General features: G+C 60.4%; 1 protein-coding gene across 1 annotated transcript in view; it reads left to right on the forward strand.

Annotated features, from left to right (window-relative positions):
• Nucleotides 1–27,537, forward strand: part of FRMPD3 (FERM and PDZ domain containing 3) — a 30,053-nt gene extending 2,516 nt beyond the window's left edge. The window contains exons 5-10 of the mRNA XM_062006977.1: nt 3,060–3,183; nt 3,776–3,865; nt 5,180–5,359; nt 18,634–18,778; nt 22,832–23,641; nt 24,674–27,537. Of these exons, the coding sequence (XP_061862961.1) occupies nt 3,060–3,183; nt 3,776–3,865; nt 5,180–5,359; nt 18,634–18,778; nt 22,832–23,641; nt 24,674–27,537 (4,213 nt within the window). The remainder of the gene's footprint in view (nt 1–3,059; nt 3,184–3,775; nt 3,866–5,179; nt 5,360–18,633; nt 18,779–22,831; nt 23,642–24,673) is intronic.
• The last annotated feature ends 54 nt before the right edge of the window (nt 27,538–27,591 follow it).

The raw sequence follows: 27,591 nt of genomic DNA on the forward strand, positions 1-27,591 counted from the left end.
TCTGCCCCCCTGCCCATGCCCCTGCCGCCTGCCCATGCCCCTGCCCTGCCCTGCCCCTGCCTGCCCTGCCCTGCCCATGCCCCTGCCCTGCCCCTGCCCCTGCCCATGCCCCTGCCCTGCCCCTGCCCCTGCCCATGCCCCTGCCCTGCCCTGCCCTGCCCTGCCCTGCCCTGCCCCTGCCCCTGCCCCTGCCCTGCCCTGCCCCTGCCCCTGCCCTGCCCCTGCCCTGCCCTGCCCTGCCCTGCCCCTGCCCTGCCCTGCCCCTGCCCCTGCCCTGCCCTGCCCCTGCCCCTGCCCCTTGCCCCTGCCCCTGCCCCTGCCCCTGCCCATGCCCCTGCCCCTGCCCCTGCCCCTGCCCTGCCCCTGCCCATGCCCCTGCCCTGCCCTGCCCTGCCCATGCCCCTGCCCTGCCCCTGCCCTGCCCTGCCCTGCCCCTGCCCCTGCCCATGCCCCTGCCCTGCCCTGCCCTGCCCCTGCCCCTGCCCCTGCCCTGCCCCTGCCCCTGCCCCTGCCCCTGCCCTGCCCTGCCCCTGCCCCTGCCCTGCCCCTGCCCCTGCCCCTGCCCTGCCCTGCCCCTGCCCCTGCCCCTGCCCCTGCCCCTGCCCTGCCCTGCCCCTGCCCTGCCCCTGCCCCTGCCCCTGCCCCTGCCCTGCCCTGCCCTGCCCCTGCCCCTGCCCTGCCCCTGCCCCTGCCCCTGCCCTGCCCCTGCCCTGCCCCTGCCCCTGCCCTGCCCCTGCCCTGCCCTGCCCCTGCCCTGCCCCTGCCCTGCCCCTGCCCCTGCCCTGCCCCTGCCCCTGCCCCTGCCCTGCCCCTGCCCCTGCCCCTGCCCTGCCCTGCCGCCTGCCCTGCCCCTGCCCCTGCCCTGCCCTGCCCTGCCCTGCCCTGCCCTGCCCCTGCCCCTGCCCTGCCCCTGCCCCTGCCCTGCCCCTGCCCCTGCCCTGCCCTGCCCTGCCTGCCCCTGCCCCTGCCCCTGCCCTGCCCTGCCCTGCCCTGCCCCTGCCCCTGCCCTGCCCCTGCCCTGCCCCTGCCCCTGCCCCTGCCCCTGCCCTGCCCCTGCCCCTGCCCTGCCCTGCCCCTGCCCCTGCCCCTGCCCCTGCCCTGCCCTGCCCTGCCCTGCCCTGCCCCTGCCCCTGCCCCTGCCCTGCCCTGCCTGCCCCTGCCCCTGCCCCTGCCGCCTGCCCTGCCCATGCCCTGCCCTGCCCTGCCCCTGCCCTGCCTGCCCTGCCCCTGCCCTGCCCTGCCCCTGCCCTGCCCCTGCCCCTGCCCCATGCCCCTGCCCCTGCCCCCTGCCTGCTGCCCCTGCCCTGCCCCTGCCTGCCCTGCCCTGCCCCTGCCCTGCCCCTGCCCTGCCCTGCCCTGCCCCTGCCCCTGCCCTGCCCTGCCCTGCCCTGCCCTGCCCCTGCCCTGCCCTGCCCTGCCCCTGCCCCTGCCCTGCCCCTGCCCTGCCCTGCCCCTGCCCTGCCCTGCCCTGCCCCTGCCCCTGCCCTGCCCTGCCAGCCTGCCCCTGCCCTGCCCCTGCCCTGCCCCTGCCCTGCCCATGCCCTGCCCTGCCCTGCCCCTGCCCCTGCCCTGCCCATGCCCCTGCCCCTGCCCCTGCTCTGCCCCTGCCCTGCCCCTGCCCTGCCCTGCCCCTGCCCCTGCCCCTGCCCTGCCCTGCCCCTGCCCCTGCCCTGCCCCTGCCCTGCCCCTGCCCTGCCCATGCCCTGCCCTGCCCTGCCCCGGCCCCTGCCCTGCCCCTGCTCTGCCCCTGCTCTGCCCCTGCCCTGCCCCTGCCCTGCCCTGCCCCTGCTCTGCCCCTGCCCTGCCCTGCCCCTGCCCTGCCCCTGCCCTGCCCATGCCCCTGCCCTGCCCCTGCCCCTGCTCTGCCCCTGCTCTGCCCCTGCCCTGCCCCTGCCCCTGCCCTGCCCCTGCCCCTGCCCTGCCCCTGCCCTGCCCTGCCCTGCCCTGCCCCTGCCCTGCCCCTGCCCTGCCCATGCCCCTGCCCTGCCCCTGCCCCTGCTCTGCCCCTGCTCTGCCCCTGCCCTGCCCCTGCCCCTGCCTTTGCCCCTGCCTTGCCCCTGCCCCTGCCCTGCCCCTGCCCCTGCCCCTGCCCCCTGCCCCTGCCAGTGCTGCCAGCAGCAGCCCTCCGTGCCCCCTGCCCTGCCCACTGCGCCCCTGGCACGGGGCTGCTGCCACCGGCACTGCAGGGTCACCACGGGGAGCTGGCCGAGGATCCCGATGCAACAGCAGTGCCACCCAGCCCCTGGCAGTGCCACACAGCCCCTGCAGTGTCACACAGCCCCTGGCAGTGCCATGCAGCCCCTGGCAGTGCCACACAGCCCCTGGCAGTGCCATGCAGCCCCTGGCAGTGCCATGCAGCCCCTGGCAGTGTCATGCATTCCCTGGCAGTGTCACACAGTCCTCCTACAGTGCCACATAGTCCCTGGCAGTGCCATGCATTCCCTGGCAGTGTCACACAGTCTCCTACAGTGCCACATAGTCCCTGGCAGTGCCATGCAGCCCCTGGCAGTGCCACCCAGTCCCTGGCAGTGCCATGCACTCCCTGGCAGTGTCATGCACTCCCTGGCAGTGCCACACAGCCCCTGTGCCCACCATGAGGCCATTTAAGCTCCCTGCACACACGCCACAGCCTCGCCAGGGCTGCCAGGGGCTTTGCCTGTGCTCATTCTCTGCCTGGCATCCCAGGCAAGGAGCAGACACTGGCTGTGCAGCCTCAGCCCAACTCCCTGGCACTGTGCAGCCCTGGCTCAGCTCTCCTGCAGCTCCCTTAAACCCATGGGGGTCAGTCTGTGCCAGCTGGCCTTGGGGAGAAAGAGGGAAGGTGGCACCCAGGGGGGGCTCCAGAGGAGGTTTGGGGTTTGCCCTGAAGGTGGGAGGGAGCTGAGCTCTGCTCTCTGCCAGCTGTGACACCCAGGGCTGCCATCCCCGCCTGGCACTGCCCCTGCCCTGCTCCTGCCGCCGTGGCTGAGGCTGCAGCTCCCTCTGATGGCAAGGGGCTGCCCTGGGCTCTCTGGCTCTCTCTGGCCGTGTGTGCTGAGGCAGCCCTTCCCTCCCTGCAGGAAGGAGTGGGGCCTCGAGCCATTCCTGCCCCCCTCGCTGCTGCAGCTCATCAAGGAGAAGAGCCTCCGGAAAGCCCTCTCACAGCAGCTCAAAGCTCACCAGAACCAGCCTGGCAGCACCAAGGTGAGCCCACCACTGCCCACAGCTCTGTGCCAGCCCCCTGTCCCAGCTGCTCCAGCACTGCTCTTAGTGATGCTTAAGTGCCCTTGGATGGGAGCTGGAGGTGCCCCCTCTCTTGAATCCTCTTCCAAGAGCTCACCTGGGTTTCAGGGGCTGCAGTGAGGGGCAGGGGGGTGAGGTGAGCTGGGGGGCAGCTCTCAGCTTGACCCAAGTGGCACACAGCAGCTTGAGCTGTGCTCATTGTTATCTCTGCTTCTGGGCTTAGAAAGCTCTGGAGGAGGGGGCTGAGCCTGGCTGCCTGCAGCCACAGAGCTCCCTGGGGAGCAAGGGGGTTATGTACCCATCCCCCAGGATATATACATCCCCTGGGGAGGTTCTGCATCAAAGCTCTGGGCTCCTCCCTGGCTGTGCCTCTGCTCTGAGTTACCTCCCAGCATCTGCCCAGGACAGCAGAGGAGCAGAGACCCCCCCCACCCTGCACCCCATGTCATGCCCCTGACCTGCCTGCCAACACCCCCTGTGTGTGTGTGCCAGTCTCCTGCAGCTCTTCCCCCTCTGTGCTGCTGGTGATCACCCATGTGATGTGTTCTGTCAGGTCTCCACAGCCCAGGCCAAGCTGCAGTACCTGAGGATCCTGAACGAGCTGCCCACCTTCGCTGGGGTCCTCTTCAACACAGTGGGACTGGTATGGTAATTCAGGGAGGCCTGGGGGGTGCTTGGCACTGGTCCTGAGTGTGTGCTGGAGGGGACAGCCAGGGGACATGTGGCTGCCACACAGATAGCTTCCCTTGGTCTCTTGCCCCTCCAGACGAGGCAGAGCCTCTGCAGCCAGTGGGGCAGATGTTCAGCTCTGCAGGCTCAGCCTCTGCTCTTGTGAATAGCTCCAGAGCTGGAGACTCCACTACCTCCCTGGCAGTCTTCAGACTTGTGCTTGGGGCTCAGTCCTGCCCCACCAGCATCCTGCCATCTGTGCCAGAGCAGGGTGCCCCTGGGCAAAGGCCACAGCATTCCCTGCTGCTGGTCCCACAGGGATGGCCTCACCATCTCTGGCAGCTTCCTCTCAAGAAGCTGGCACTGCCACAGCCCCACTCCTCGTGTCCATCCAGCTCCTCCAGCCCTCACCTGAGCCCCCTCACTTCCCCATGGCACGAGGAAAGCCACCAAGCCAAGCAGAAGGGTGGCCCTGCCAAGGCTCCCCACTGCCTGCCTCACCTCTGCATCCCTCTCCCTCCATCTCCCATCCAGGGGTCTCATGTGAGTGTCACCTCTCTGCCATGCTTCAGCCTCACCCCAGCAAGAAAGGTCTCAGCTTTCAGTCAGGGCTTTAGTCTTTCTTCTTTTCTGAAAGCATCCAGTGCCTCCTCTGAACACTTCTGAGCCTCCTCTGGCTTCCTTCTCTCTGAGGCCATGTCAGATCAAGGCACATTTGTCACATGCTCTTACCTTTCAGGAGTGACACCAGCAGACCTGAATATGTCATGTGGACAGTCACTCCAGAGCTTGGTGCCTTGGCACCCTGCACACTGGTTCCCAGCTCTGCACAGAGGCTCAGGGATGGCCAGTGACAGGACAAGGGGCAATGGGTGTAAAATGGAACACAAGAGCTTCCAAAGAGACACAAGGACAAGGTTGTTCCCTGCTGAGGTGAGGGAGCACTGGCAGGGGCTGCCCAGATGGGCTGTGGAGGCTCCTTCTCTGGAGACATCCCAACCCAGCTGGTTCCTGTGTGCCCTGCTCTAGGTGGTGCTGCCCTGGCAGGGGGGTTGCACTGGCTGAGCTCTGCAGGTCCCTTCCAGCCCTTGAGAGCCTGTGAGGGCACCAGCTTCACCTGCTGCTCTGCAAAAGCCACCCAGGACCTGGCCAAGCTGCTGACACCAAGGCTGGGCTCCATGAGGGGAGGCAGGTCCAGGCTGGGCATCCCCAGGGCTGTGTGCTCACTCCTGTCTCTGTGTCTGTGTGTCTGTGTGTGTGTGTCTGTCCCTTTCTCTCCCACCTCCAGGATGAGAAGCAGCCAGCCACCACGCTGCTGGTGGGACCCCGGCACGGCATCAGCCACGTCATCGACCTGAAGACCAACCTGACCACAGTGCTGTCAGAGTTCAGCAAGGTCAGCAAGATCCAGCTCTTCAGGGAGAACCAGGGGGTGGCTCGGGTGGAGACAAGCATCCTGGATGCCAAGGTGAGCACAGGTGCCATGGGGCAGGCAGGGAGGCTGTGCTTGGGGGTGCTTGCCTTGGAGGGGGGGATGGTGGGCTTCAGGGCACAAGTGGAGCATGTCTTGGAGATTTGTGAGGACTCAAAAGCCTCTTTCCCATTGCAGTCACAGGGTGTGTGGTCCTTGGCAGCTGCCCTGGCCCTGGCTGGGCTGAGGGAGGGAGTGTGGCACAGGCACTGTGCTGTTCTGGTCATGGCACACACAGCAGGGACCTGAGGAAATGGGCTCAAGTTCCCCAGGGGAGGTTGAGATTGGAGCTGAGGAAGAACCTTTTCAGCCAGAGGGTTATTAAGCACTGGCACAGGCTGCCCAGGGAGGTGGGGGAGTCCCCAGCCCTGGAGATACTCACAAGACACAGAGATGAGGTGCTGAGGGCTGTGGTTTAGCTCAGTGTGAGCTGAGGGGTTGGGCTCGATGATCCTCAAGATCTTTTCCAGCTGTAACCATTCTGTGATGCTGTGACACAGGCCAGCAGCCCAGACAAACAGACCTGGGGTGTGCAGAGCTGGGGGTCTGAGCACAGCTGATGACACTGCAGCCATGGGCATCCTGAGGAACCTGCCTCAGCAGGGGACATGTGCAGGGTGCCAAAAGCAGCAGCAGGCTCTGCTTGTTAGACATGGCAGAGGGAAGAGCACAAGCCCTTTGGAGGAGCCAGGATGGAGGTGAAAGGCAGGCAGGTGGCAGCTGCAGCCTGGTGGGAAGGTGGAGGCTGGACCCACAGCCAGGGTGGGACATGGCACTGCCAGTGCAGTGCAGAGGAGCAGAGCCCTGCCAGGCACAGGCTCTCAAGGGCTGGAAGGGGCCTGGAAATCTCACCCAGTGCAACCCCCCTGCCAGGGCAGCACCACCTAGAGCAGGGCACACAGGAACCAGCTGGGCTGGGATGTCTCCAGAGAAGGAGCCTGCACAGCCCATCTGGGCAGCCCCTGCTGAGGGCTGGAGAGGAGCAGTCCATGGCCACAGCTGGGCTGGGTGCAGGTGCTGGAGGCCACTGGCAGGGTTCTGGGCACTAGGAGAGCTTGTGGAGCTTGTCAAACCATGCAGGACTCTTACATGAACTGAAGGCAGTGGGATGGGGGTGTAAGAGTGCAAGAAGAGAGCACTGGACATCCCTGGGCACAAGTGTCCCTGGCTCCAGTAAGCCACCCCTCAGGGACCTTTCCAGCTGGCTCCATTACCCTCCCCTTGAGCCCACAGAGCAGTCCTTCCACTCCTTGGTGTGCATGCCCTCCAGGGCCTTGTGTGTTACCATCCTACCCCCTTCACAGAGCCGTTCCCCCCCTCCCAGAGCTGTTCCCCCCTGCTAGTTGTTGCCTGGGGCAGTGCTGGTTCTGGGAGCTGACCCCCATGGTCAGATCCCACCACCCCTCCTCACCCCTGTCTCTGCTCAGCAATGCAGTAAGAGCTGTACTGACTTCTTTGGTGCCTGGTCCAGCAGCCCAGGATCCTAAGGAGCTCTTCCCTTGGCCTTTGCTCAGGTTTCTGGTCTGTCTCTGGCAGACTTGCAGGCAGTGTGTGCCTGCTTGGGGCATCCTGGCTTTCATTGCCTCTCCATCCCCAGCCCCATGGGGAAGAGCTGAAGCAGCAATGTGACACAGAAACACAGCAGCATCACCCTCTCTTCCCAGTCTCCTGCTGCCTCCTCTCCTGGGGGATTTTAGCTCTTCCTCCCACCAGGCTCATTCATTCCTCCCAGTCTGTTTTGCTGCTGCCTCTGTGCCTGGTCCAGCAGCTGAGCTGCAGCAACAGCCCTCTCCTCAGCCCCTCTGCTCCCTTCATCTCCTCCAACAGCCCCATCTCTGGGCTTTGTGTTTGTAGTTCAGTGGGTATTTGGCCAGCTGTGCTATCTGTAATATTCCCTCTTCAGCTCCCCTCCCAACTGAGGTCAGTTGCCCTGTGTCCTGCTGTACCTGTCCCTCCTCTCAAACCTCTCCCTGCGCCCCCCTGCAGCTGCCTGGGCTGTGCAAAACCCCACTGGGGCTCTTCCTTACTGCTTACAGGGGCAAAAATAACCAAGAGATGCCACCTGCACCATGAGCAACCCTTCAGGTTGCTGCTGCCCAGGCCCCTGGCATCTGTGTGGCATGAACACTCTGGTGCCAGGCTGATGAGGGCTCCATGGCTGCCTGCCCATGGCTCACCCCATGGCTGCAGGGGCTGCACATGTGCAGCATGAACTGTGTTCTGCACACACAGAGGGCTACACAGGCCCTTCTCCTGCCACCATCCCTCCCTGGCACAGTGGAGGGCACTTGTTGCACAGGCTGGGGCTGCCACAGGAGCTGTGGCCACACTGGAGGCTGATGGGGGAATTGCCAGTGCTGCTCTCCTCAGCCTTGCTGTCAGCAGGAATTCACTCCCCTTCCCTGCTGCAGCAGCAGGCTTCCTCCTCCTGGATCCCCTCTATCCAGCCTCCCAAATGCTGGAGGAAAGGTTGCTCACATCCAGCTCCCCACAAAGCTTTGTCTCCCAGAGCCCCTCTGCACACCTGGGCCAGACTGAGCATCCCATTTGGGAGTGTCAGCACCCTGCCAGCACACAGGCTGCTGGCATCTCTCTTCCTTTGGCCATTAGCCAAAGGGATGGGGTTGAAAGCCAGAATATCTGCCCCCAAATGAGACCTGTGCTAATCCCACACAGGCAGGCTGGGCAAAGCAGACAAGAGGATGGTTCCCTCACAGTGCTGAACACTGAACATGTCACTGGCTGCAGCTCTGGGTGCAAATGCTTCCACTGTGAGTTGTAAACCATTAGAGTGCTGAGCCATACATGGGCTCAAATCCATGTGCCCCTGGAAGCCTGTGAGAGCCTGGCAGGGGCTGTGTCAGCCAGTGCCTGGTGCTGGTTGTGGGATGCTGCTGCTGGGGCACCTTGGGCTGTTCCCCAGGGAATGGCAGGGATGTGGGCAAGCAGCCTGAGCCAGTGGGGATGGACAGCCTGGGTCAGTGAGGATGGGCAGCCTGGGTCAGTGGGGATGGACAGCCTGGGTCAGTGGGGATGGACAGCCTGGGTCAGTGAGGATGGGCAGCCTGGGTCAGTGGGGATGGACAGCCTGGGTCAGTGGGGATGGGCAGCCTGGGTCAGTGCAGGGTCCAGCCTGGGTCAGTGCAGGGTCCAGCCTGGGTCAGTGGGAGCCAGCACAGCTCCTCACTGGGTGACTGTGGAAACAGCTGATGGCCAATACCAGCTGAGGGATTCATGAAGAAAGGTGCTTTCGAGTTTCTAAGCAGCAGGTTTATTGCTGTTGTGTCATCCTGAGTCAACAAAGGGGTCAGCCATCAGCTGGCAGGCCTGCACACCCCAACCACACTGCCAGCACTGCCCAATGCCCTTACCTGCTGCCTGCCTGCCAGCACAGCCCAGATCTGCCTGGCAGCAAGGAGCTAGGCAAGGCTTGAGGAGACTGGAAACCATCTGCATTTAGTTGAGGAGGAAAGGAAATGGTGTTTGTCTTATAAATGATTCACTGGGTGGTTAATTGGTTTGGTTTGGAGCTTGTCCATGCTGGGCTTTGGTTTGTGTTTAACACAGCTCATTTGGGATCCAAAGGCAGGGCTGGAGCATCTGCTTTGCTTCCTTTAGCTGGTTGCCACTGCAAGGGTGGCAAAGGGGAGGAAATGCTGACAGGACCCCTCAGAGAGGAACTGTGCAACCTCAGGGCAGAGGGACAAAAGCCTCCAGGCTTCTGCTACTGAGTCCAAGAAGGATTTGTATTCCCTGCAGTGTCTGAGGGAGCTGCTGGGAGGAGAGGAGCAGGTTTCACCTCAATAGCCACGAAGGGAGCAGGGCACATTGCCTTGGAAGCTCTGAGAAAGCTCAGAGCACATGCCTGGGGCAGGACAGGGCTTCCCCAGCTGCAGGGCAGCAGGGTGGGCACTTTGCAGAAGCTGTGGCCATTCCCAGCTGGCAAAGGCCCAGCCCTGCCAGGGCTGACACTTCTCCCCTCTTCCTTCTGCACTCTGGACTTGCCAGTGTCTGAGCATTAGGTCTGGAGCTGCTGGATTCACTGAGCACAGGGTGGTGGCACGTGGTGTCTCCTGTGATCTTCATGCATTAAATGCCACTTGTCTCAGTGGTCTGGGGGCCTCAAAGGGCAGCATCTCCTGAGGTCTGCAGCTGCCCAGCACCAATGCCCAGTCTGAGAGCAGCCAGTACTAAAACAGCCGAGGTTTGGGCTCCCAGGCATGCAGCTCCCTAAAACAGCTCAGGTTTGGGCTCCCAGGCATGCACCTCCCTAAAACAGCCCAGGTTTGGGCTCCCAGGCATGCACCTCCCTAAAACAGCCCAGGTTTGGGCTCCCAGGCATGCACCTCCCTAAAACAGCCCAGGTTTGGGCTCCCAGGCATGCACCTCCCTAAAACAGCCCAGGTTTGGGCTCCCAGGCATGCACCTCCCTAAAACAGCCCAGGTTTGGGCTCCCAGGCATGCAGCTCCCTAAAACAGCCCAGGTTTGGGCTCCCAGGCATGCACCTCCCTAAAACAGCCCAGGTTTGGGCTCCCAGGCATGCACCTCCCTAAAACAGCCCAGGTTTGGGCTCCCAGGCATGCAGCTCCCTAAAACAGCTCAGGTTTGGAGTCCCAGGCATGCATCTCCTTAAAACAGCCCAGGTTTGGGCTCCCAGGCATGCAGCTCCCTAAAACAGCTCAGGTTTGGAGTCCCAGGCATGCATCTCCTTAAAACAGACCAGGTTTGGGTTCCCAGGCATGCAGCTCCCTAAAACAGCTCATGTTTGGGCTCCCAGGCATGCACCTCCCTAAACAGCCCAGGTTTGGGCTCCCAGGCATGCACCTCCCTAAACAGCCCAGGTTTGGGCTCCCAGGCATGCAGCTCCCTAAAGAGCTCAGGATTGGGCTCCCCTCCTCAGCTCAGGACTCTTCTACAGCCCAGCATCCCAGGAAGGGCAATGCCAGCATCTCCTGCAGCACTGCTGGGCCATGAAGGAGGCAGAGGGGTTGCTGCTTGCTGTGACCACCCAGCCCTGGTGCAGGAGGCATGGGCAGAGCTGTGCAGCTCCATGGACACATGGTGACAGCTCCTGACAGCCAACAGCTCCAAGGTTGCAGCCCTGGCCATGCAGCTGCAGAGGCTGGGCAGAAGCAGAGCTTTTGTTGGTGCTGAGAGGAGCGTTTCTGTTCTGCAGCTTCCCACCCCTGAGCTGTTTGTCATTGATAGCTTTGAGTCTGTCAGAAATGCTGCCAAAGCCCTGTTAATTGCAAGGAAAGAGCAATGCTCAGGGGCAGCTGGATTGCCTGAGCCTGGGCAGGAGTCTGCAGCATCAGGGAGGAGCTGTGGCAGCTGTGCCAGACCCAGTGCCACGGGGCAGGAGCCCGTCACCGGGCACTGTCCCATCAAAGGCACTGGGGTTTGTGTCTCCCAGCAGGGCCCACAGCCAGCCAGCATGTTAGCTGGGAGGAAAAACTACCTCAGAAAGGTCTCAGGCTGCTGCTGTGCCTGGCCATTGATGTGGTGCCATGTTTCCAGCCTGGCACACACACCCAGCCAGGGCGCAGCCTGGAGCCAGGGTCCCTCTGCCCCAGCAGCCCTGGGGTGCCAACCCCACGTGCCAGGGATGTGCTGGGGGTGCTGAGGCCGGTGTGCTTTGGCAAACTGTAGTCTGAAAGTGGCAGGGAGCCCCACAGAAGCGAGGAGGGCAGGGGAGGCTGTGTCACTGCCCTGGGCTCAGCAAGGGCTGCATTGCTCCCACGGGAAGAGCAAGGCTTTGGTGAGAGGAGGGACCAAAGGCTCCAGTTCCCTGAGCTCAATTCATGCTTATTTGCATTAAGCTGTTCTGAAACACTGTCATGCGGGAGAGAGAGAGAGGGGCTGAGATTTCCTTTGTTTCAGCCTCTGGGGTGAGAGAAGCAGATGCAGCTCCCTCCCCTCACAGAGCTGTTCCCCTCCTTGCAGATCTGTTCCCCTCCTTGCAGAGCTGTTCCCCTCCTTACAGAGCTGTTCCCCCCCTTGCAGAGCTGTTCCCACCTCACAGAGCTGTTGCCTCTCACAGAGCCTTTCTAGCAGGATGTAAAGCAAAGCCTTCAGCAGCTTGGTGCCAGTCCCAGTGCCAGCCCCAGTGCCAGTCCCATTGCCAGCCCCAGTGCTGGGCACCCTGCACAGGAGCCAGGCAGCATTCAGGAGGCAGCCAGGAGCACAGGAGTCCCACAGCCTGTGGGGAGGGTGAGTTTTCAAGGCTGTGAAGCTAAATATGGTTCCTTTCTTTCTAAAAAGGACAAAAGAAAGCCCAAACAAGCAGACCTGGGGGTCTGAGCACAGCTGATGACACTGCAGCCATGGGCATCCTGAGGAACCTGCCTCAGCAGGGGACATGTGCAGGGTGCCAAAAGCAGCAGCAGGCTCTGCTTGTTAGACATTGCAGAGGGAAGAGCACGAGCCCTTTGGAGGAGCCAGGATGGAGGTGAAAGGCAGGCAGGTGGCAGCTGCAGCCTGGTGGGAAGGTGGAGGCTGGACCCACAGCCAGGGTGGGACATGGCACTGCCAGTGCAGTGCAGAGGAGCAGAGCCCTGCCAGGCACAGGCTCTCAGGGGCTGGAAGGGACCTGCAGAGCTCATCCAGTGCAACGCCCCTGCCAGGGCAGCACCACCTAGAGCAGGGCACACAGGAACCAGCTGCGTTGGGATGTCTCCAGAGAAGGAGCCTCCACAGCCCATCTGGGCAGCCCCTGCCAGTGCTCCCTCACCTCAACAGGGAACAAATTCCTCCTTGTGTCTCTCTGGAAGCTCTTCAGTTCCAGCTTGTTGCCCCTTGTCCTGTCACTGGCCATCCCTGAGCACAGCCTGGCTCCAGCCTCCTCACACCCACCCTTGATGCATCTGGAACCATTCCTGAGCTCACCCCTCAGGCTCCTCTTCTCCAAGCTGCAGAGCCCCAGCTCCCTCAGCCTTTCAGCACAAGGCAGATGCTCCACTCCAGCACCTCTGTGCCCTGTGCTGGACTCTCTCCAGCAGCTCCCTGTCCTTCTGCAACTGAGGGGCTCAGAGTTGGACACAATACTCCAGCTGTGGTCTCATGCCCTCAGCCTGCAGCGTGTGGAGCTGCCTCTCTGTGCCCTGTGCTCTTGTGAGGCCCATCCCTGCAGGGAACAAGCCCCTCAGCCCATGGAGGTAGCAGCTGCTCAGCCCCCAGGGAAGGAGCTGAAGCTTTGCTGCTGACAAAGGGTTATTGATCAGCACATGGGAAATAATGGTCCTAATCAGAAGCAGCCTGGTATTGACAGAGCTGAGTTAATCATGCTTCAAGGGAGGGAAGGAAGGGTCAGTGTACAAGGGAAAGATTGGCTGCTGCCTCCTTAGGCCTGGATGCCTGGATGCCAAACATAAGCTTGGCAGTGCACCTCAAGTAAACCAGGGAACATCAATTATGTCAAGTCATCTCCCACCTTCCTCCTGCACCACATTAAAGTAGGAAGGGTACATGAAAGTACAGGATAAAGGGGGGACATTAAGAGGATAATGCACCTCAGCTGAAGGGTTACAGCATGCAAGGATCAGGCCACCAATTCATTTCAATCCCAGGCCTGTTGAGATCCTCCAGCATAACCCTGGCTCTAAAGCTTCCTCCAGGCACTCTTCTATGAAGCCTCCACCTTTGAACAGGAGGATATTCACCAGGAGGATATGCAGGTTTGATTTAGAGGCAGGGCAGCACAGTGTCTTTAATAAGCCAATGGAAAAGTCCTCTGTCAGACCCAGTACAAATGCCTTTTGGTTTGCTTTGCAGAGACTTGTTGCCAAGCAGGAAACTTGTGACTTGTCTCATTAGCAAATCCAGAAAGCCAGGGTGAGTGAAGGGTCAGGCTGGTGCTGTGCATTTAGCTGGAGAAAGAACATGCTCTTTTAAATGAGCCTCTTTTCATGTTGGGTGTGTTCCAGATGAAGCTTTGCCTGTGCAGCCCACTGGGAATCTGATGCTTAGTGTTTGAGGGCAGTGGGGTTATCCCAGGGAGTTTGCTTCTGTGTGAAACCACCTTTCATCCCAAAGGTACTGCTGCCTTGACAAGAGCCCTTGGGGGCTGTCTGCTCTGGCATCCCAAGGAAGCAGAGCCCTTGGGGCCAGCGTGGCAGGAGCCTCTGCTGCTGCTGCTGTGAGAACGTGCCAGCGAGGAGGATGGGCAGTGGCATGAGACACACCACTGGTGGGTGGCAGGAGGAGAACCAGAGGCTTACCCCACCTAATCACCAGTGGGGAACTAGTTATGAAGTGGGGTATCCCTCTGGTTCTCCTCCTGTTAACAGCTGGGAAAGTGCTGCTGCACTCTGTGGGCACTTTCACCTCTGCAGGGAGCAGATCTGAGAGCAGTGACACCAGTTCTGCTCCTGCTGCAGCCTCCCACCTGCCCACAGAAGTCTCTGCTCTGCTGCACCACCAGCTTTAGAAACCTTGTGAAGCTTCATCCCCTTTGAGGCTGCTGCCTTGTTGATCCCCTTTGAGGCTGCTGCCTTGTTGTCAGCTCTGGTTGAGATCCAGCAGTGAGGTATAAAAGGGGGAAGGAGGGATTTGGGGTGAGCCCCAGCCCCTTGAGCACTGACCACAGGAACATGCCCTCACTGCTCCCTCAGGGATGTTCCCAAAGGAAAGAAGGGCAATCCCATTTGCTGCAAGACATGGGTACCACAAGGAAGCCCAAAGCACAGCCCTGTGTTGTTTGGAGCAGCTCCCTGCAAAGCTGCCCTGAATTTACCATCCAAAGGCTTTGGCAGCATCACTTGGGAGTGATGCAGCTGTTCAGAAAGTCAACGTTTGCTCAGCTCTCCTGTGCCAGCTCTCAGCTGCCCGTGTGGAACAGGGTGACCAGTGTCCAAAAGCAACACCTCTGTTGGCTGCCATCCCTGCCATCTCCTGCTGGGAGCCTGGGTCCCCGAGGAAGTGCTGAGCTCCTGTTGCCTCGTTGCCTCTTGACCCCAGGCATCGCTTTCAGAGCTGTTGGTGGCTCTCAGGGAGGGGTGGCAGCAGGGGGAAAGTTTCCAAGGCATCTCATCTGCTGCAGCCTCAGCAAAATTACCTACATGGGTGGAAGAGAGAGAGAGTCAGTCTTGGAACCCCACGTGGGCAAGGGTTACAGCCTGTTAGTGAGCTGCAGAGGAGCCAGCAGGGCCTGGGGATACCCAGCCCATCTGCAGCCGCTCTGCTCACACTCCCTGTCCTGTCCAAGCACTGAGGAGGGCTCAGAGCTCCTGCAGCACAGGCTCCCAGGCCATGGGAGCTCGCTGGAGCACTGCCAGAGCGTGAGTGCACAGCTCCAGGCTGTCCCCAAAGTGACTGAACCCCAAATAACAGTAACAGAACAACATTTGGACGTTGGTGAGTGAGGGAGCTCTGAGCTGCTGGGTCAGCAGGGTGTGAGGAGCAGCATTGCCAAGGCCCCTGCTAAGCTGTAATGCTCCTCAGTGTTCAGATTCCTCTTTGTCATAGGAGAGGGCTGCAATTAACCTCAGCATGCCAGGCACACAGAGCCTCAAGGGCTGGAAGGGACCTGCAGAGCTCAGCCAGTGCAACCCCCCTGCCAGGGCAGCACCACCTAGAGCAGGGCACACAGGAACCAGCTGGGTTGGAATGTCTCCAGAGAAGGAGCCTCCACAGCCCATCTGGGCAGCCCCTGCCAGTGCTGCCTCACCTCAACAGGGAACAAATTCCTCCTTGTGTCTCTTTGGAAGCTCTTCAGTTCCAGCTTGTTGCCCCTTGTCCTGTCACTGGCCATCCCTGAGCACAGCCTGACTAAAGCCAGGCTGGAGGCTGGGCTTGCTCAGAGGCATTGTGGTGCCTTGTGTGTGGTTTATTGGTCAGCAGCAGCCAGGGTGGTTGTGGCTCAGTGTTGTGTCCCTTCAGGTGGATGGATCCAGGGGCTGCATCTTGCCAGCAAGAACCCAGAGTCCTGTGTCTGCTGGGGGGGAACATCCTGAAGCTGAGCTCCCTGGGGGCAGATGGCAGCTGGGCTGGCTCTGGGGTGCTGCTGCCCAGCCGGGAAAGTGGAGCTGTGCCACAGGCTGTGCCATGGGCTGTGCCATAGGTTGTGCCATGGGCTGTGCCACAGGCTGTGCCATGAGCTATGCCACAGGATGTGCCATAGGTTGTGCCATGGGCTGTGCCACAGGCTGTGCCATGGGGTGTGTCATGGACTGTTCCATGGGCTGTGCCACAGGCTGTGCCACAGGCTGTGGCATAGGTTGTGTCATGGGCTGTGCCACAGGCTGTGCCATGAGCTATGCCACAGGATATGCCATAGGTTGTGCCATGGGCTGTGCCATGGGCTGTGCCACAGGCTGTGCCATGGGGTGTGTCATGGGTTGTGACACAGACTGTGCCATGGGCTGTGCCACAGGCTGTGCCATGGGGTGTGTCATGGGCTGTGACACAGGCTGTGCCACAGGCTGTGCCATGGGCTGTGCCATAGGTTGTGCCATGGGCTGTGCCACAGGCTGTGCCATGGGGTGTATCATGGACTGTTCCATGGGCTGTGCCACAGGCTGTGGCATAGGTTGTGTCATGGGCTGTGCCACAGGCTGTGCCATGAGCTGTGCCACAGGATGTGCCATAGGTTGTGCCATGGGCTGTGTCATGGGATGTGTCATGGACTGTTCCATGGGCTGTGCCACAGGCTGTGCCACAATTTGTGCCATGGGCTGTGCCACAGGATGTGCCATAGGTTGTGCCATGGGCTGTGCCACAGGCTGTGCCACGGGCTGTGCCATGGGCTGTGCCACAGACTGTGCCATAGGTTGTGCCATGTGCTGTGCCACAGGCTGTGCCATGGGGTGTGTCATGGGCTGTTCCATGGGCTGTGCCACAAGCTGTGCCATGGGCTGTGCCACAGGCTGCATGGAGAAAGCTGCCAGGGAGGCAGTGAGGGCCCTGTCTGTGCCCCTCAGCCTCAGAGCCCCAAGGGCTGGCTGTGACTGCTGTGTGGCTCACACATGGTGGGACTAGTCCCATATTTGTCCTTGTGAAAGGGAATTCTCAGCCCCTGCATTTCATCTCCAGTAGTGGACACTCAGCAGCCATTTCTGCCCTCCCCTTGGTGTTTGCTGCCCACCTTGTTGCCAGCACTGAATCTCACTGCTGCATAGCAGAGGGGGAGATGTGCTAATGTCTCCTGATTCAGCAGATGGCTTGCAAAGCCCAAGAAGGCTCAGCCCTGTGTAGAAGACACTTGTTCTAAGGATGCTTCATACAGCAGAACTGGAACACATGGTTTCCCTTCATCACTTATGTCAAGCCTGGAGCTGGGCTGAGAGGTGGCACCCCCCCTCACACTGCATGCCTGCCTCCTCTGAGCTGTGTACAGAACCTTCTCCCCTCTCCCTCTGATGCTTTCCCTTTGATGTGTGTCATCTCAGGTTTACTTTCCATGATGCAAAGTCTCCTCAAGCAGGGAGGGGCAGAGACTCTCAGCACATGTTTGCTTCTTGGGTTATTTCTCTTCCACATTGGGCTGTTTATTGTCCTTTCCTCCTCCTGCACAGCAGCCAAGGAGGGAACCTCTTTACCCTGACCCTAGGAGCCCCCTGCCAGGGGCTGTCGTGGCTTGGGGACCAGCTGTGGCTCTGCCCAGGCTGGTGGCTCCATACCCAGGATTGCACAGTCCAGAGTGGCTCTGTAAGGCTGGGTCTGCCTTTGCCAACTGCACAGGCTTCAGTGGGTTTTAACACAGGCTTGGCTTGCACCTGGGTGTGGTGAAGGAGTTGTTCTGAGCCCTGGAGAGCAATCAGTGTGCCAGAGAGTGAGTGTGGCTGGAGGGACAGCCCCAGCCACAGCAGCAGGTGAACACCCTCCAGCAGCCTGATAAGCTCTGTACCTGGGGACAAGGGTCCCTTGGCTCAGGGTGCCTTGTGCAAGGGGTAGATGAGGGCTGGAGGTCACTGGGGATGTTAGTTCTGTCCCACACCTGCCTTGGGCAGGGCTGGGGGCTCAGCCTGGACACAGGCTGCTGGGCAGAGCTGTGCTGGCACAGACTGTGCTGCCCAGCCACGTCCCAGCACTGCACAGGAACCACCAGGCAGACAAGAGTGCATCCCCCCCTGCCAGCTTCCCTGGGCTAGCCAGCCTGCCCTGGGCTAGCCAACCTTCCCTGGGCTAGCCAAACTTCCCTGAGTCTAGCCAACCTTCCCTGAGCTTAGCCAGCCTTCCCCAGGCTAGCCAACCTTCCCTGGGCTAGCCAAACTTCCCTGAGCCTAGCCAACCTGCCCTCAGCCTAGCCAGCCTTCCTCAGGCCAGCCAACCTTCCCTGGGCTAGCCAGCCTTCCCCAGGCTAGCCAACCTTCCCTGAGCCTAGCCAACCTGCCCTGGGCCAACCAACCTTCCCCAGACTAGCCAGCCTTCCTTGGGCTAACCAACCTGCCCTGGACTAACCAACCTTCCCTGAGCTAGCCAACCTTCCCTGGGCTAGCCAACCTTCCCCAGACTAGCCAACCTTCCCTGGGCTAGCCAACCTTCCCCAGACTAGCCAACCTTCCCTGGGCTAGCCAACCTGCCCTGGGCTAGCCAACCTGCCCTTGGCTAACCAACCTTCCCTGAGCTAACCAACCTTCCCTGAGCCCAGCCAACTTTCCCTGAGCCCAGCCAACTTTCCCTGAGCCTAGCCAACCTGCCCTGGGCTAGCCAACCTTCTCCCAGGAGCCAGGGAGTCACGGTGTGTGCTGCCAGGCTGTGCAGAGAGGTTGTATGTGGCATGCAGATCGTGTCTGATTTTGTCTTCTGTTTAAAGCAAGGACCTTTTTTAGCTCTCCTAAAAGAGAGACACCATCTGCTCCTAAGCACAAGCTGAATTTTCCAAAGGGTTACATGTAAATAAGCTCCTTGGGCTCAGAGTGGAGGCTGGGGGAGCCTGGAATGGGGGAGTTTGCCCTTTCTGCATCTTGCTGGCAGCAGGTATCTGAGGTTATGGAAGGGCTGTGTGGTGCCTGCAATGAAACAGGGGTTCTGGCAGCTGGAGACTCCACAAACTCCCTGAGCTCCCCAGGGCCTTGTGCTTGCAGATGAGCTCAGAGCTGACACACAAACCAGCAGGAGGCAGTTGCACAGGGGCCCTCCATGCACAGCAGGGACTGCAGCTGCAGCAAGGTGCACAGCAATGCCCAGCAATCCCTGGGTGGGCTGGAGCAGCGTGGGTGCCTGTCAGCTCACCAGTTACACCAGTGCAGGGCCCCAGTGCAACCCCTCTGGGGCACTGCCCTGCTGTCAGCTGAGCACAGCCCTGACGTGCTTTGCCTCTCTTGCCTTCCAGCCGCTGGTGCTGCTGATGGAGTGGCCTGAAGCCACCAACTTCGCCTGCCTGATCGCAGGCTACTGCCGCCTGCTGGTGGATTCCAAGAGGATGATCTTCTCCAGGGCCCCCAGCCAGCCACCCCCACCTCAGATTATCAAGGCAGGTACGTTTCAGCCTCTGCTTTCTGTGCAAGCCCATTCCCCAGCCTCCCCCTCCTGCTCCTCCCTCCACCCGGGTCACCCTTTGAAAGCAGAAGGGTTTCTCTGGCATCTCCCCTCTGCTGCCATTGTGCAGAGCCAGCAGAACCTCCTTTTCACCAGAGAACAGGGAGACAAGTCCCTTATTGTGGGTACAGCCTGACTTGTGTCAGCTCGGGCTCTGAGCACTCAGTGCTCTGGAGGCTCCTGCAGCACAGCCAGGAGGTGCTGTGTGAGAGTGGAAATACAGCACCAGTAGCTGGAGATGGGCAAAATGCCAACCCAGCAGACACTGGAAGGGTCCCCCCAGAGCTCCTGAGTGACACTACAGCTCCAGAGTGCTGTGACAGGGCTTTGCTTTAGCTGGCAGTGCCAAAGCTGCCTCCTCAAGGGAGGTGGGAGGAGTGCTGAGGGCTAAAGGGTGCAAGGGAAAAGATTCAGTGCCCCTGAGGCCTGAGGAAGGCACGTGGATGTGGACTTGGCACATGTGGCAGGACACTCACAGGAGGCATCAGGAAAGCATGTGCAGTAGCCTCAGTGAAAGGCCTGGTGGGTGGTGTTGGTGTGAGTGTACACTCATGGTTTCCTTCCCTGAGCTGTGTGTCAGACTGACGGCTGTCACTGTGCCCTGCTCTGGGTGACACATTCAGCCACCAAGGAGTGGTGCTTCCCTGGGTCATGCCACCCTGAGGTGGGCTACAGAGACACCCAGGGCACAGGGCTGTGGGGAGTCAGAGCAGAGAGCATCCCAGAACATCCCCAGGGGCTCAGAGGGAGGCTGGTGGCACCCACTGTTACTGGTCACCCAGGGGATGCCTCAGCAGGTGTGAGTGGTGCTTTTCCACACTCCAGCAGCTGTGGTCACAGCCAGGATTTTTCCTGAGGGACATTTTGCTTCGTGGGCATGGTCTAAACCTATGCCAAGGCAGGTAGGAGGTCTTGTTCTTTCTTGAGAGTCTCCATAAACCAATGTCACTCTGCAGGGGCTGGAGTGAGTGTGAGCGGGGGTCAGAGCGTGGGCAGGACAGCGATGGAGTGATGGATCCATGGTCTTCAGAGCAAAGAGCTGGTGGCTGCCTGGGTGGCCTGGACTGTCTGCAGAGGTGCAATGAAAACCTCTCTGACCAGGGCAGTGGATCAGTTTCCCTGCAGACCCAGGACATTCAGCCCAGCCTTTAGGAGGAGTGAATTTAGTGTGCTCATGGTTCTGGTGTGGCTACAGTGGCAGGCTGAGCTGCCAGGAGCTGGGCACATCACAGGGAGCAGGGGCTCTTGGTCATTAGCATGGGCAGGAATCATACCAAAGCCTCACTGAGATGGGTTAAGTCAGCCCAGGCTTTGAGTTTCCAGGCTTTGCCAGAACCTTCAATGTAAAATCAAAGCCTGGCCCACGCTTTCTGCCTAGCAGAGGCACACATCCATCCTCCCTGAGGCCCACTCAAACCTCCTCTGAGCTACAGCCCTTGTCAGAGACACAGCCCCTGTCTGGGTGCTGTTGGCTGGATCCATCTCTCTGCATTTCCCTGCAGAGCCATGTGCCAGACCCTCACCCTGGCAGGAAGGGTTGTGTCTGCTGGAGTTACACAGGTGATTTGTTTCCCTGCTGCATCCTCTCTCCAGTTCCACCAGCAACCACCAGCAGCTGAGCAGTTCCATGCCCTTGGTTGCTCTCTCAGCTCTTTGTCATCCAGCAGCTGGATGCTGGATTTGGGGGTTTTGGCCCCATCCAGAGACAGGCCCTGCTTCAGCTGTGCCCATCAGGGCTGTCTGGCACGGCTGGCATCACTGAGTGCCTCAACCTCCTCCGATGACAGACTGCTTTGATTGGGGCTTTGGCATTGCAGGTGATGAACAATGTAACACAGGCTCATGTTTCAGGAGCCAAATCATCCAATTTGTTGAGCTAATGAATTTAATTAGGATTGATTGGATTGAATTGATACTTGGCAAGCCAGAGCCTGCATCCCCCTGGCAGCAGCTGCACGAGTCCCCCTCTAACCCAGAGTGATGCCCCTCCTGAGAGCTGCCCCACTGGCCACAAGTTCAAGCAATATTCCAGCCTTGCATTAGGGAGCAAGGGGAGGCTGTTGGGTGGAAGTGCTTAACAGCAGGAGCAGAGGGCTTTTTCACAGTTAGCCTCACCTGCTAGCTGCCAGGCAGACAGAAACAGTGCCTAGATGGTGGGCAGCGAGGGACTCGGGGGTGGGCTGTCACTGAAGGTCAGCCAAGCTGCATTGGAGAACTGCTTGAGAAGAACTGCTTGGGCTGGCCAAGGTTCTGCAAAGCTGATGCCAGCAATTTCACGCTGCCAGATGACGTGGGAACGGGCAGGCTGAGGCTGGAGGCGCTGCCACGGGCTGCTGGTGGCTCGGTGGTGTGGCACCCACGTCCCTGTGTCTCAGCGCCCGCTGTGCTGGCCAGCCCTCCTCTGGCTCTGCCCAGCTCTGCCTCCCAGCAAGCTACTGGGAGGGTTGGAATCCTGCTTGACCAACCTGAGAGCCTTCTATGATGGCATGACTGGCTGGCTAGATGAGGGGAGAGCAGTGGGATGGCATCTGCCTTGAGTTCAGCAAGGCTCTGGACACTGTCTCCCACAACACCCTCATCAGAAAGCTCATGACAGAGCCCAGAGGGTGCTGATCAATGGCACAGAGTCAGGTTGGAGGCCTGTGGCCAGTGGAGTTCCACAGGGATGGGTTCTGGGGCCAGTCTGGCTCAACATCTTCATCAAGCACCTGGATGAGGGGACAGAGGGACCCTCAGTGAGTTCCCTGCTGGCACCAAACTGGGAGCACTGGCTGATTCCCAAGAGGCTGTGCTGCCATTCAGTGGGATCTCGACCAGCTGGAGAGTTGGGCAGAGAGGAACCTGCTGAGGGTCACCAAGGGCAAGGGCAGAGTCCAGTACTGTTTAATATCTTCATCAGTGACACAGTGGGATGGATGCAGCCCTCAGCCACTTTGCAGATGACACCCAGCTGAGAGATGCAGTTGAGATGCCTGGGAGATGGGATGGGATGGGATGGAATGGGATGGGATGGGATGGGATGGGATGGGATGGGATGGGATGGGATGGGATGGGATGGCATCCAGAGGCACCTGGACAAGCTCAAGGAGTGGGCCCATGTGAACCTCATGAGGTTCCACAAGGCCAAGTGCAAGGACCTGCCCCTGGGTTGGGGCAACCCCCAGTATCAATACAGGCTGGGGGATGAAGGGGTTGAGAGCAGCCCTGTAGAGAGGGACTTGGGGGTACTGGTGGGTGAGAAGTTGGACATGAGCTGTCAATGTGTGTCTGAGGCCCAGGAAGGCAACTGTGACCTGGGCTGCATCAAAAGCAGCGTGGCCAGTGGGTGCAGGGAGGGGATTCTGCCCCTCTGCTCTGCCCTCCTGAGACCCCACCTGGGGTCTGCCCTCTGTGCAGCTCAGGACAGGAAAGGTACAGAGCTGCTGGAGTGGGTACAGAGGGCCACAGAAGTGATCAGAGGGATGGGACAGGCTGTGAGAGTTGGGGTTGTTCAGCCTGGAGAAGGGAAGGCTCCAGGGAGACCTTGTTGTGTCCTTTCAGTACTTAGAGGGGGCTTATGAGGGCAGACCTTTCCACAGGGCCTGTAGCAGCAGGACAAGGCATCGTGGTTTTAAACTGAAAGAAGATGGATTCAGACCAGGCAAAAGGAGTAAATTTGTTCTGATGAGGGTGGTGAGACGCTGGCACAGGCTGCCCAGGGAGATGGCAGATGCCCCATCCCTGGAAACACTCAGGGTCAGGCTGGATGGGGCTCTGAGCAAGCTGTCCTGCTCATGGCAGGGGCGATGGGCTTCAAAGGTCCACTCCAAGCCCATTCTGTGATGTGCATGTTGAGGACACTCCTCTGCACTCACTCCTGGCTGGCCCAGAGGCCCAGTGAGCCGCAGGCGACGCGGCTGTGGCTGTGGAACAGGCCCGTCCCGCCGCCCTGCTCCCGGCCTAGCTGGGCTGGCTCCCGGCTAGCTCCCGGCCCTGTGCTGCCTTTGCTGTAGATCACGTCGCGGCACACGCCGCCCCTCGGGCTGCAGCGGCGGGGAGGAAGGCCGGCGAGCCGCTGGGTGGCTGCGGCAGCAGCGCCGGAGCAGCCGGGGCCGCGGGCGCCCGCGCGTCGGACTCGGAGCTCGTCGGCTTTTGCTACCTGCACATGCGTGAGCAGAGGAAGGAGAGAGACGGCGGGACGGACATCAACGGAAACCTCGTGTTGCTGGAGGAGACTCGGCCCAGGACCAAATCCGACCCCACTTCCAAAAGCTCCGGCCAAGGCTACGACGGGGCGGCCGCGGAGGCGCCGGATGGGCTGGAGAGAGCCGGGCAGGCGAGCAGGGCCCGGGCTCACACCATAGACACCCACCCGCGGAGCGACGGCCCCCAGCTCTACTGCGAGTCCTGCCAGGCCAAGATCAAGAGCCGGCTGGCCCCGGGCAAGGGCAGCAAGGCCGGGGGCGCCCGGGACAACATGGTGGACTTGATGTCGCTTCCCCCTCCCGGCAGCGACGAGGAAGAAGACGAGACGACGGCGCTGCTCCCCGCCATCGCCGCCCCTCCGCCCGGCTTCCGCGACAACAGCTCGGACGAGGACGACCCGAAGCGCCGGGCGGCCGCCCAGAGCCAGGAGCAGGGCCGGCACCTCTGCGGCCTCCTCTACGACGAGCTGCCCGTCACGCTGATTGACGCCGTGCAGCCGCGCACCGTGCGCGACCATGCCCAGGAGCTGGACGAGGCCCTGGTGTCCACGCTGCAGGCGCTGGAAGCTCTGGCTGCCTCGGAGGACTGTGTGCATCCCCCAGCCCAGCAGACAGCAGGTATTTCACTGGCTGTGCTGGTGGTTTTTTCCCCCTGCAGCCTTTCTTTCCTTGTGAGGTCGGGGGTCGGTGTGTTATCCCCAGTTACAGGCCATAGAACAAGAGGAAAAGGCCTCAGGTGTCACCAGGGGAGGTTCAGGCTGGGTATGAGGAGGAATCTCTTGGCTGCCAGGGCTGTCAGGCATTGGAAGGAGCTGCTGGAGTCACTGTCCCTGGAGGGGTTTCAGAGCTGGGTGGGTGCTGCACTGAGGGCAATGGGCAGGTGGGTGATGGGGCTGGGACAGAGGCTGCACCCCATGGGCTGAAAGATCCCTTCCAGCTGAAACCACTCTGTGATTCTACCACCCTACACAAGATTATGGAGCAGCTTCTGGTTAAGACTAAGGCAGGAGCAGCCAAGCTGCTGCTCACAAGATTTCTAAGCAGCTGAGGTGGGACTCTTTCCCCTGACAGTGGCTGAAGGAGTTGGTTATCTTGGTTATCCCGTCCCTGCCCTGGTCCATGCTGGGGTGAGGCACTAACAGATCAGTGCTGTGAGCGTGATCTGCTGTCACCCCACTCTGGCCTTCAGCCCTCGCTCTCCACAGGTTCCCACATGGGTTTTGCAGTGTGTGAGCCCCTCACAACGCCATCCTGCTGTCAGACGGGTGTCTCTGGGACCAACCTGCTGGCAGCAGAGCCCTTTGTCCCTCTCCACGCCTTGGATGCCCCACTCACTGTGGCAGCAAAGCTGTTGCCTGATTTTCCTTCTTGCATCAGGCGAGTCCCTGTAGCTCTGCTATCACTAGCACTGGAAGGCTTCCCAGGGCCTTGCCTTGGGCCAAGAGCCCTTGCTGAATGGAGCTAGCAAGCTAGCTCAGTGCTAGACAAGTGATCTCGTTTCAAAGCATTAACTCTTCAGTTGCAGGAAGTCACTGAAGTTTCTGTGAGGGGATGCTGTGTCCTGCCCTCCTGGGGCCCTCCTGCCCCACTCCTCCTCGTAGCAGTGCAGTGTGACTGTTGTCGTGGGGTTTTCTCTGTGTCCCTCCTCAGGTCTGATTGTCCTGGCTGCCATCACTCCTGAGTCATCCTTGGATTCTGGCCATGAAACCAACTCTTCAGAGCTAACTGATGTCTCAGAGATGGTGTCTGCCATGAAGCAGCATCAGAACGCAGCCTATTTCCTCGCTCAACACATCAACAAAGAAAACCTCCTGGCCAGGAAGGACTTGCCTTTCCGAATCCAAAGCTGTGCTGCCCAGGCTGTTCTCACCTCACCCTACCCCCTCAGCCGTCAGGAGCAGAGCCCTTCCTTGAAGCCAGCTTTCTCTCACCAAAGCCCCAACCTTACCAAGTGCAAGAGCAAAGAGGAGGAGCAGGATGCTGAGCAGAGTTGCACCTCGGCTGTCCAGCCAGTGCTGACTCCCCAGCATAATGAGCAGAAGAGGAGAGCTCCAGTGCCAGGCTCCGAATGCAAAGGTGCAGACCACACAAAAGCTGCCTTGGAGGTATCTCCACAAGCCACAGCAGCCCCGAGCAGGGAGCAGACACAGGATCTACAAGATAAGATGCCCAAAGAGGTCCAGCCGAGCTCCAAGCTCCTCCTGGATCAAAAGAGTGGTGTAACTCCAGCCATCATTTCAGCTGCTCTGCAGCAAGTGGCAAACACAAAAGGCTCGACTCCTCAAGTGGCAGCAGCCTCGAAAGAGGACAAGAACGTGAATGGTAGCAGCAGCTGTGCATCAGCCAGCAGCAAGCCCTTGAAACCCAAAGGAGGTCCACAAACTGCAGAGACGTTCTGCAACTGTCAGCAGCAGCAGCAACTATCTCCACAACAGCACTGTGAAGTTTCTCCAAGCCCTAAAGAAGCCCCTGGCAGTAAGGCTGAAGCTCTCCACCTCGCCTCAGCAGGTGAGGAAGTGATGGCCAGTAAGGCTTTCGCCTCTAAAATCTACCAGCAAAAAGTGAGCAGAGATGCTGCAGGGAAAGCTGCAGGTGGAGAGCCAGGCCAGAAGGCAGGTGGGGAAGCCACGAGCCTCGTCTTTCAAAAACACACAGCTCCTTCAAACCAAGGACAGAAAATGCAACAGGAAAGTTCAGCCAAAAGCTTGAAAGGTGAGAGCAGCAACCCGCGCTCGCCATCACCCCGTAGCGCCTTCAGGCCCAGCAGCGAGGACCCCAAAGGGCCGGTCCAGCTGGTGCCCAGGTGTGAGAGCCTGCAGGTCAGCACTGTGCCTTCCAAAAAGGTAGAAAAAGTCCTGGAGGTGACCCAACAAGATGCCGAGGTGCCAGCTAAACCTAAAGCTCCAAAAGCTCCCTTCAGGTTGAGGAACCTGTTCTCTGCAACGTTTCCCACGCGGCTCAAGAGGGAGACGGATGAGCGGCAGGCCCAGCTGCAGAAGGTGAAGCAGTACGAGCTGGAATTCCTTGAAGAGCTGCTCAAGCCAAAGAGCAAAGGTGACCTCCCGCCACAGGAGTACCTGCAGCCTCCTGCCCCCGGGCGCTGCAGCTGCCAGCTGAGGAGCAGTCCCGTGCAGAAGGTGCCGGGGATGTCCAGGGAGCAGCGGCGCAGCTGCGACTGCAAGAGGCTCTGCAGGGGGGTGAGGCCACCTCCTCATCAGCTGCTGCTGCCGGAGCTGGAGAGGCGAGGCAGGGATAAAGCCGCCCACGAGCAGAATCGGGTGGAAGCCGTTGGCTTGACAAGCGTGAGCAGCCCTTCCAAAGGCAAGAGGATACGATCCACAAGTTTAGAGTCCAGAGACTACCGGTCAGATCCGGAGAACAGCGTGTCCTGTTTGGCCACGTGCGCTTCCCAGGGGGAGTGTGCGGGTGCTCCGCACTACAGGAAGCTCTTGCGTCGCTACAGCGTGAGTGAAATCGATCAGACTGACAGGACATCCCTGTCCTCTGACATCTACCAGAATGTCTACACACCGCAGCAGAAAGGCCCCCAGAAAGAGCCTGAGCCCAGCATCCTTTGTCCCGTTCTGAAGAGCAAAATGCAGGAAGCCTCTGGGATGGCTGACCCCTCCTATGTCCAGATAACACAGGAGAAGAAGAACCAGAAGGGTTCAGCGGTGTTCTCTGTCCAGGAGGAGAGGTACCCGAGTCCCGCTGAGCTGCGGGATGAAGATGTGGAGGATGAGAAGTGCTGCTCCATCCGCTACTGCTTCTACTACAGGAAATGTGACGTGGCAGATGACGGGAGCGAGAAGGACGAGCTGTCCTATTCCATCCCCATGCAGATACTCCCAGGAATGAAGCTGGACAATCAGATGGTCCCAGTCATGAGCAGGACTCTTCAGGTCCTAGATGCGACGTCCTGCAGCAGCCCCAATGGCAGTGAGACGCAGGAAATAGATTTAAGGACCTCCAGTTTTGAGGGGAGCTTGGCAAAGATCAACACCCTTCGAGGCCACGCCTACAGCTTTCCCAACGGCTTCCTGCAAGTGCAGCTGGACACCAACGAGCTCCTGACCATCCTGAGGCAGTGTGTGGTGAGCCCTGACGCCCGGGACTGCCAGCCCTACGTCTCCCAGCTGGCTGAGTACAAGCAAGAGCTCGCCCTCAAGTTCAAGGAGTTCCGGGCTTCATGCCGCCGCGTGGCAGCCGTCGACAAGAGCCCCAGCCACATGCTCTCTGCCATCACGAGCAGCTTCCAGGTGCTGAGCAGCCTCATCGAGACGTTTGTGAGGCTGGTGTACGTCGTGCGCTCCGAGTCCCAGCGCCACGAGCTGCTGGCGAAGGTGGAGGAAGTGGTGAGAAACTACACGTTCCTCCTGAAGGCTGCGGAGGAGTCCACGGCCAGAACGCTGAGCCACCAGCAGACGGTGGAGCAGCTTGCCCAGCAGTCAGCCACGGTTGCCACCGTCATGAGCACGCTCACGCGCTCCCTGAAGACGTTGATCAATAAGTAAGCCAGCTGTGGAAGTCAACACAAGGCAGCGCTGGGCCGTGTGCTGGTGGTTCTC

The sequence above is a fragment of the Colius striatus genome, chromosome 13 (genome assembly GCF_028858725.1).
Source record: "Colius striatus isolate bColStr4 chromosome 13, bColStr4.1.hap1, whole genome shotgun sequence".
NCBI lineage: Eukaryota > Metazoa > Chordata > Aves > Coliiformes > Coliidae > Colius > Colius striatus.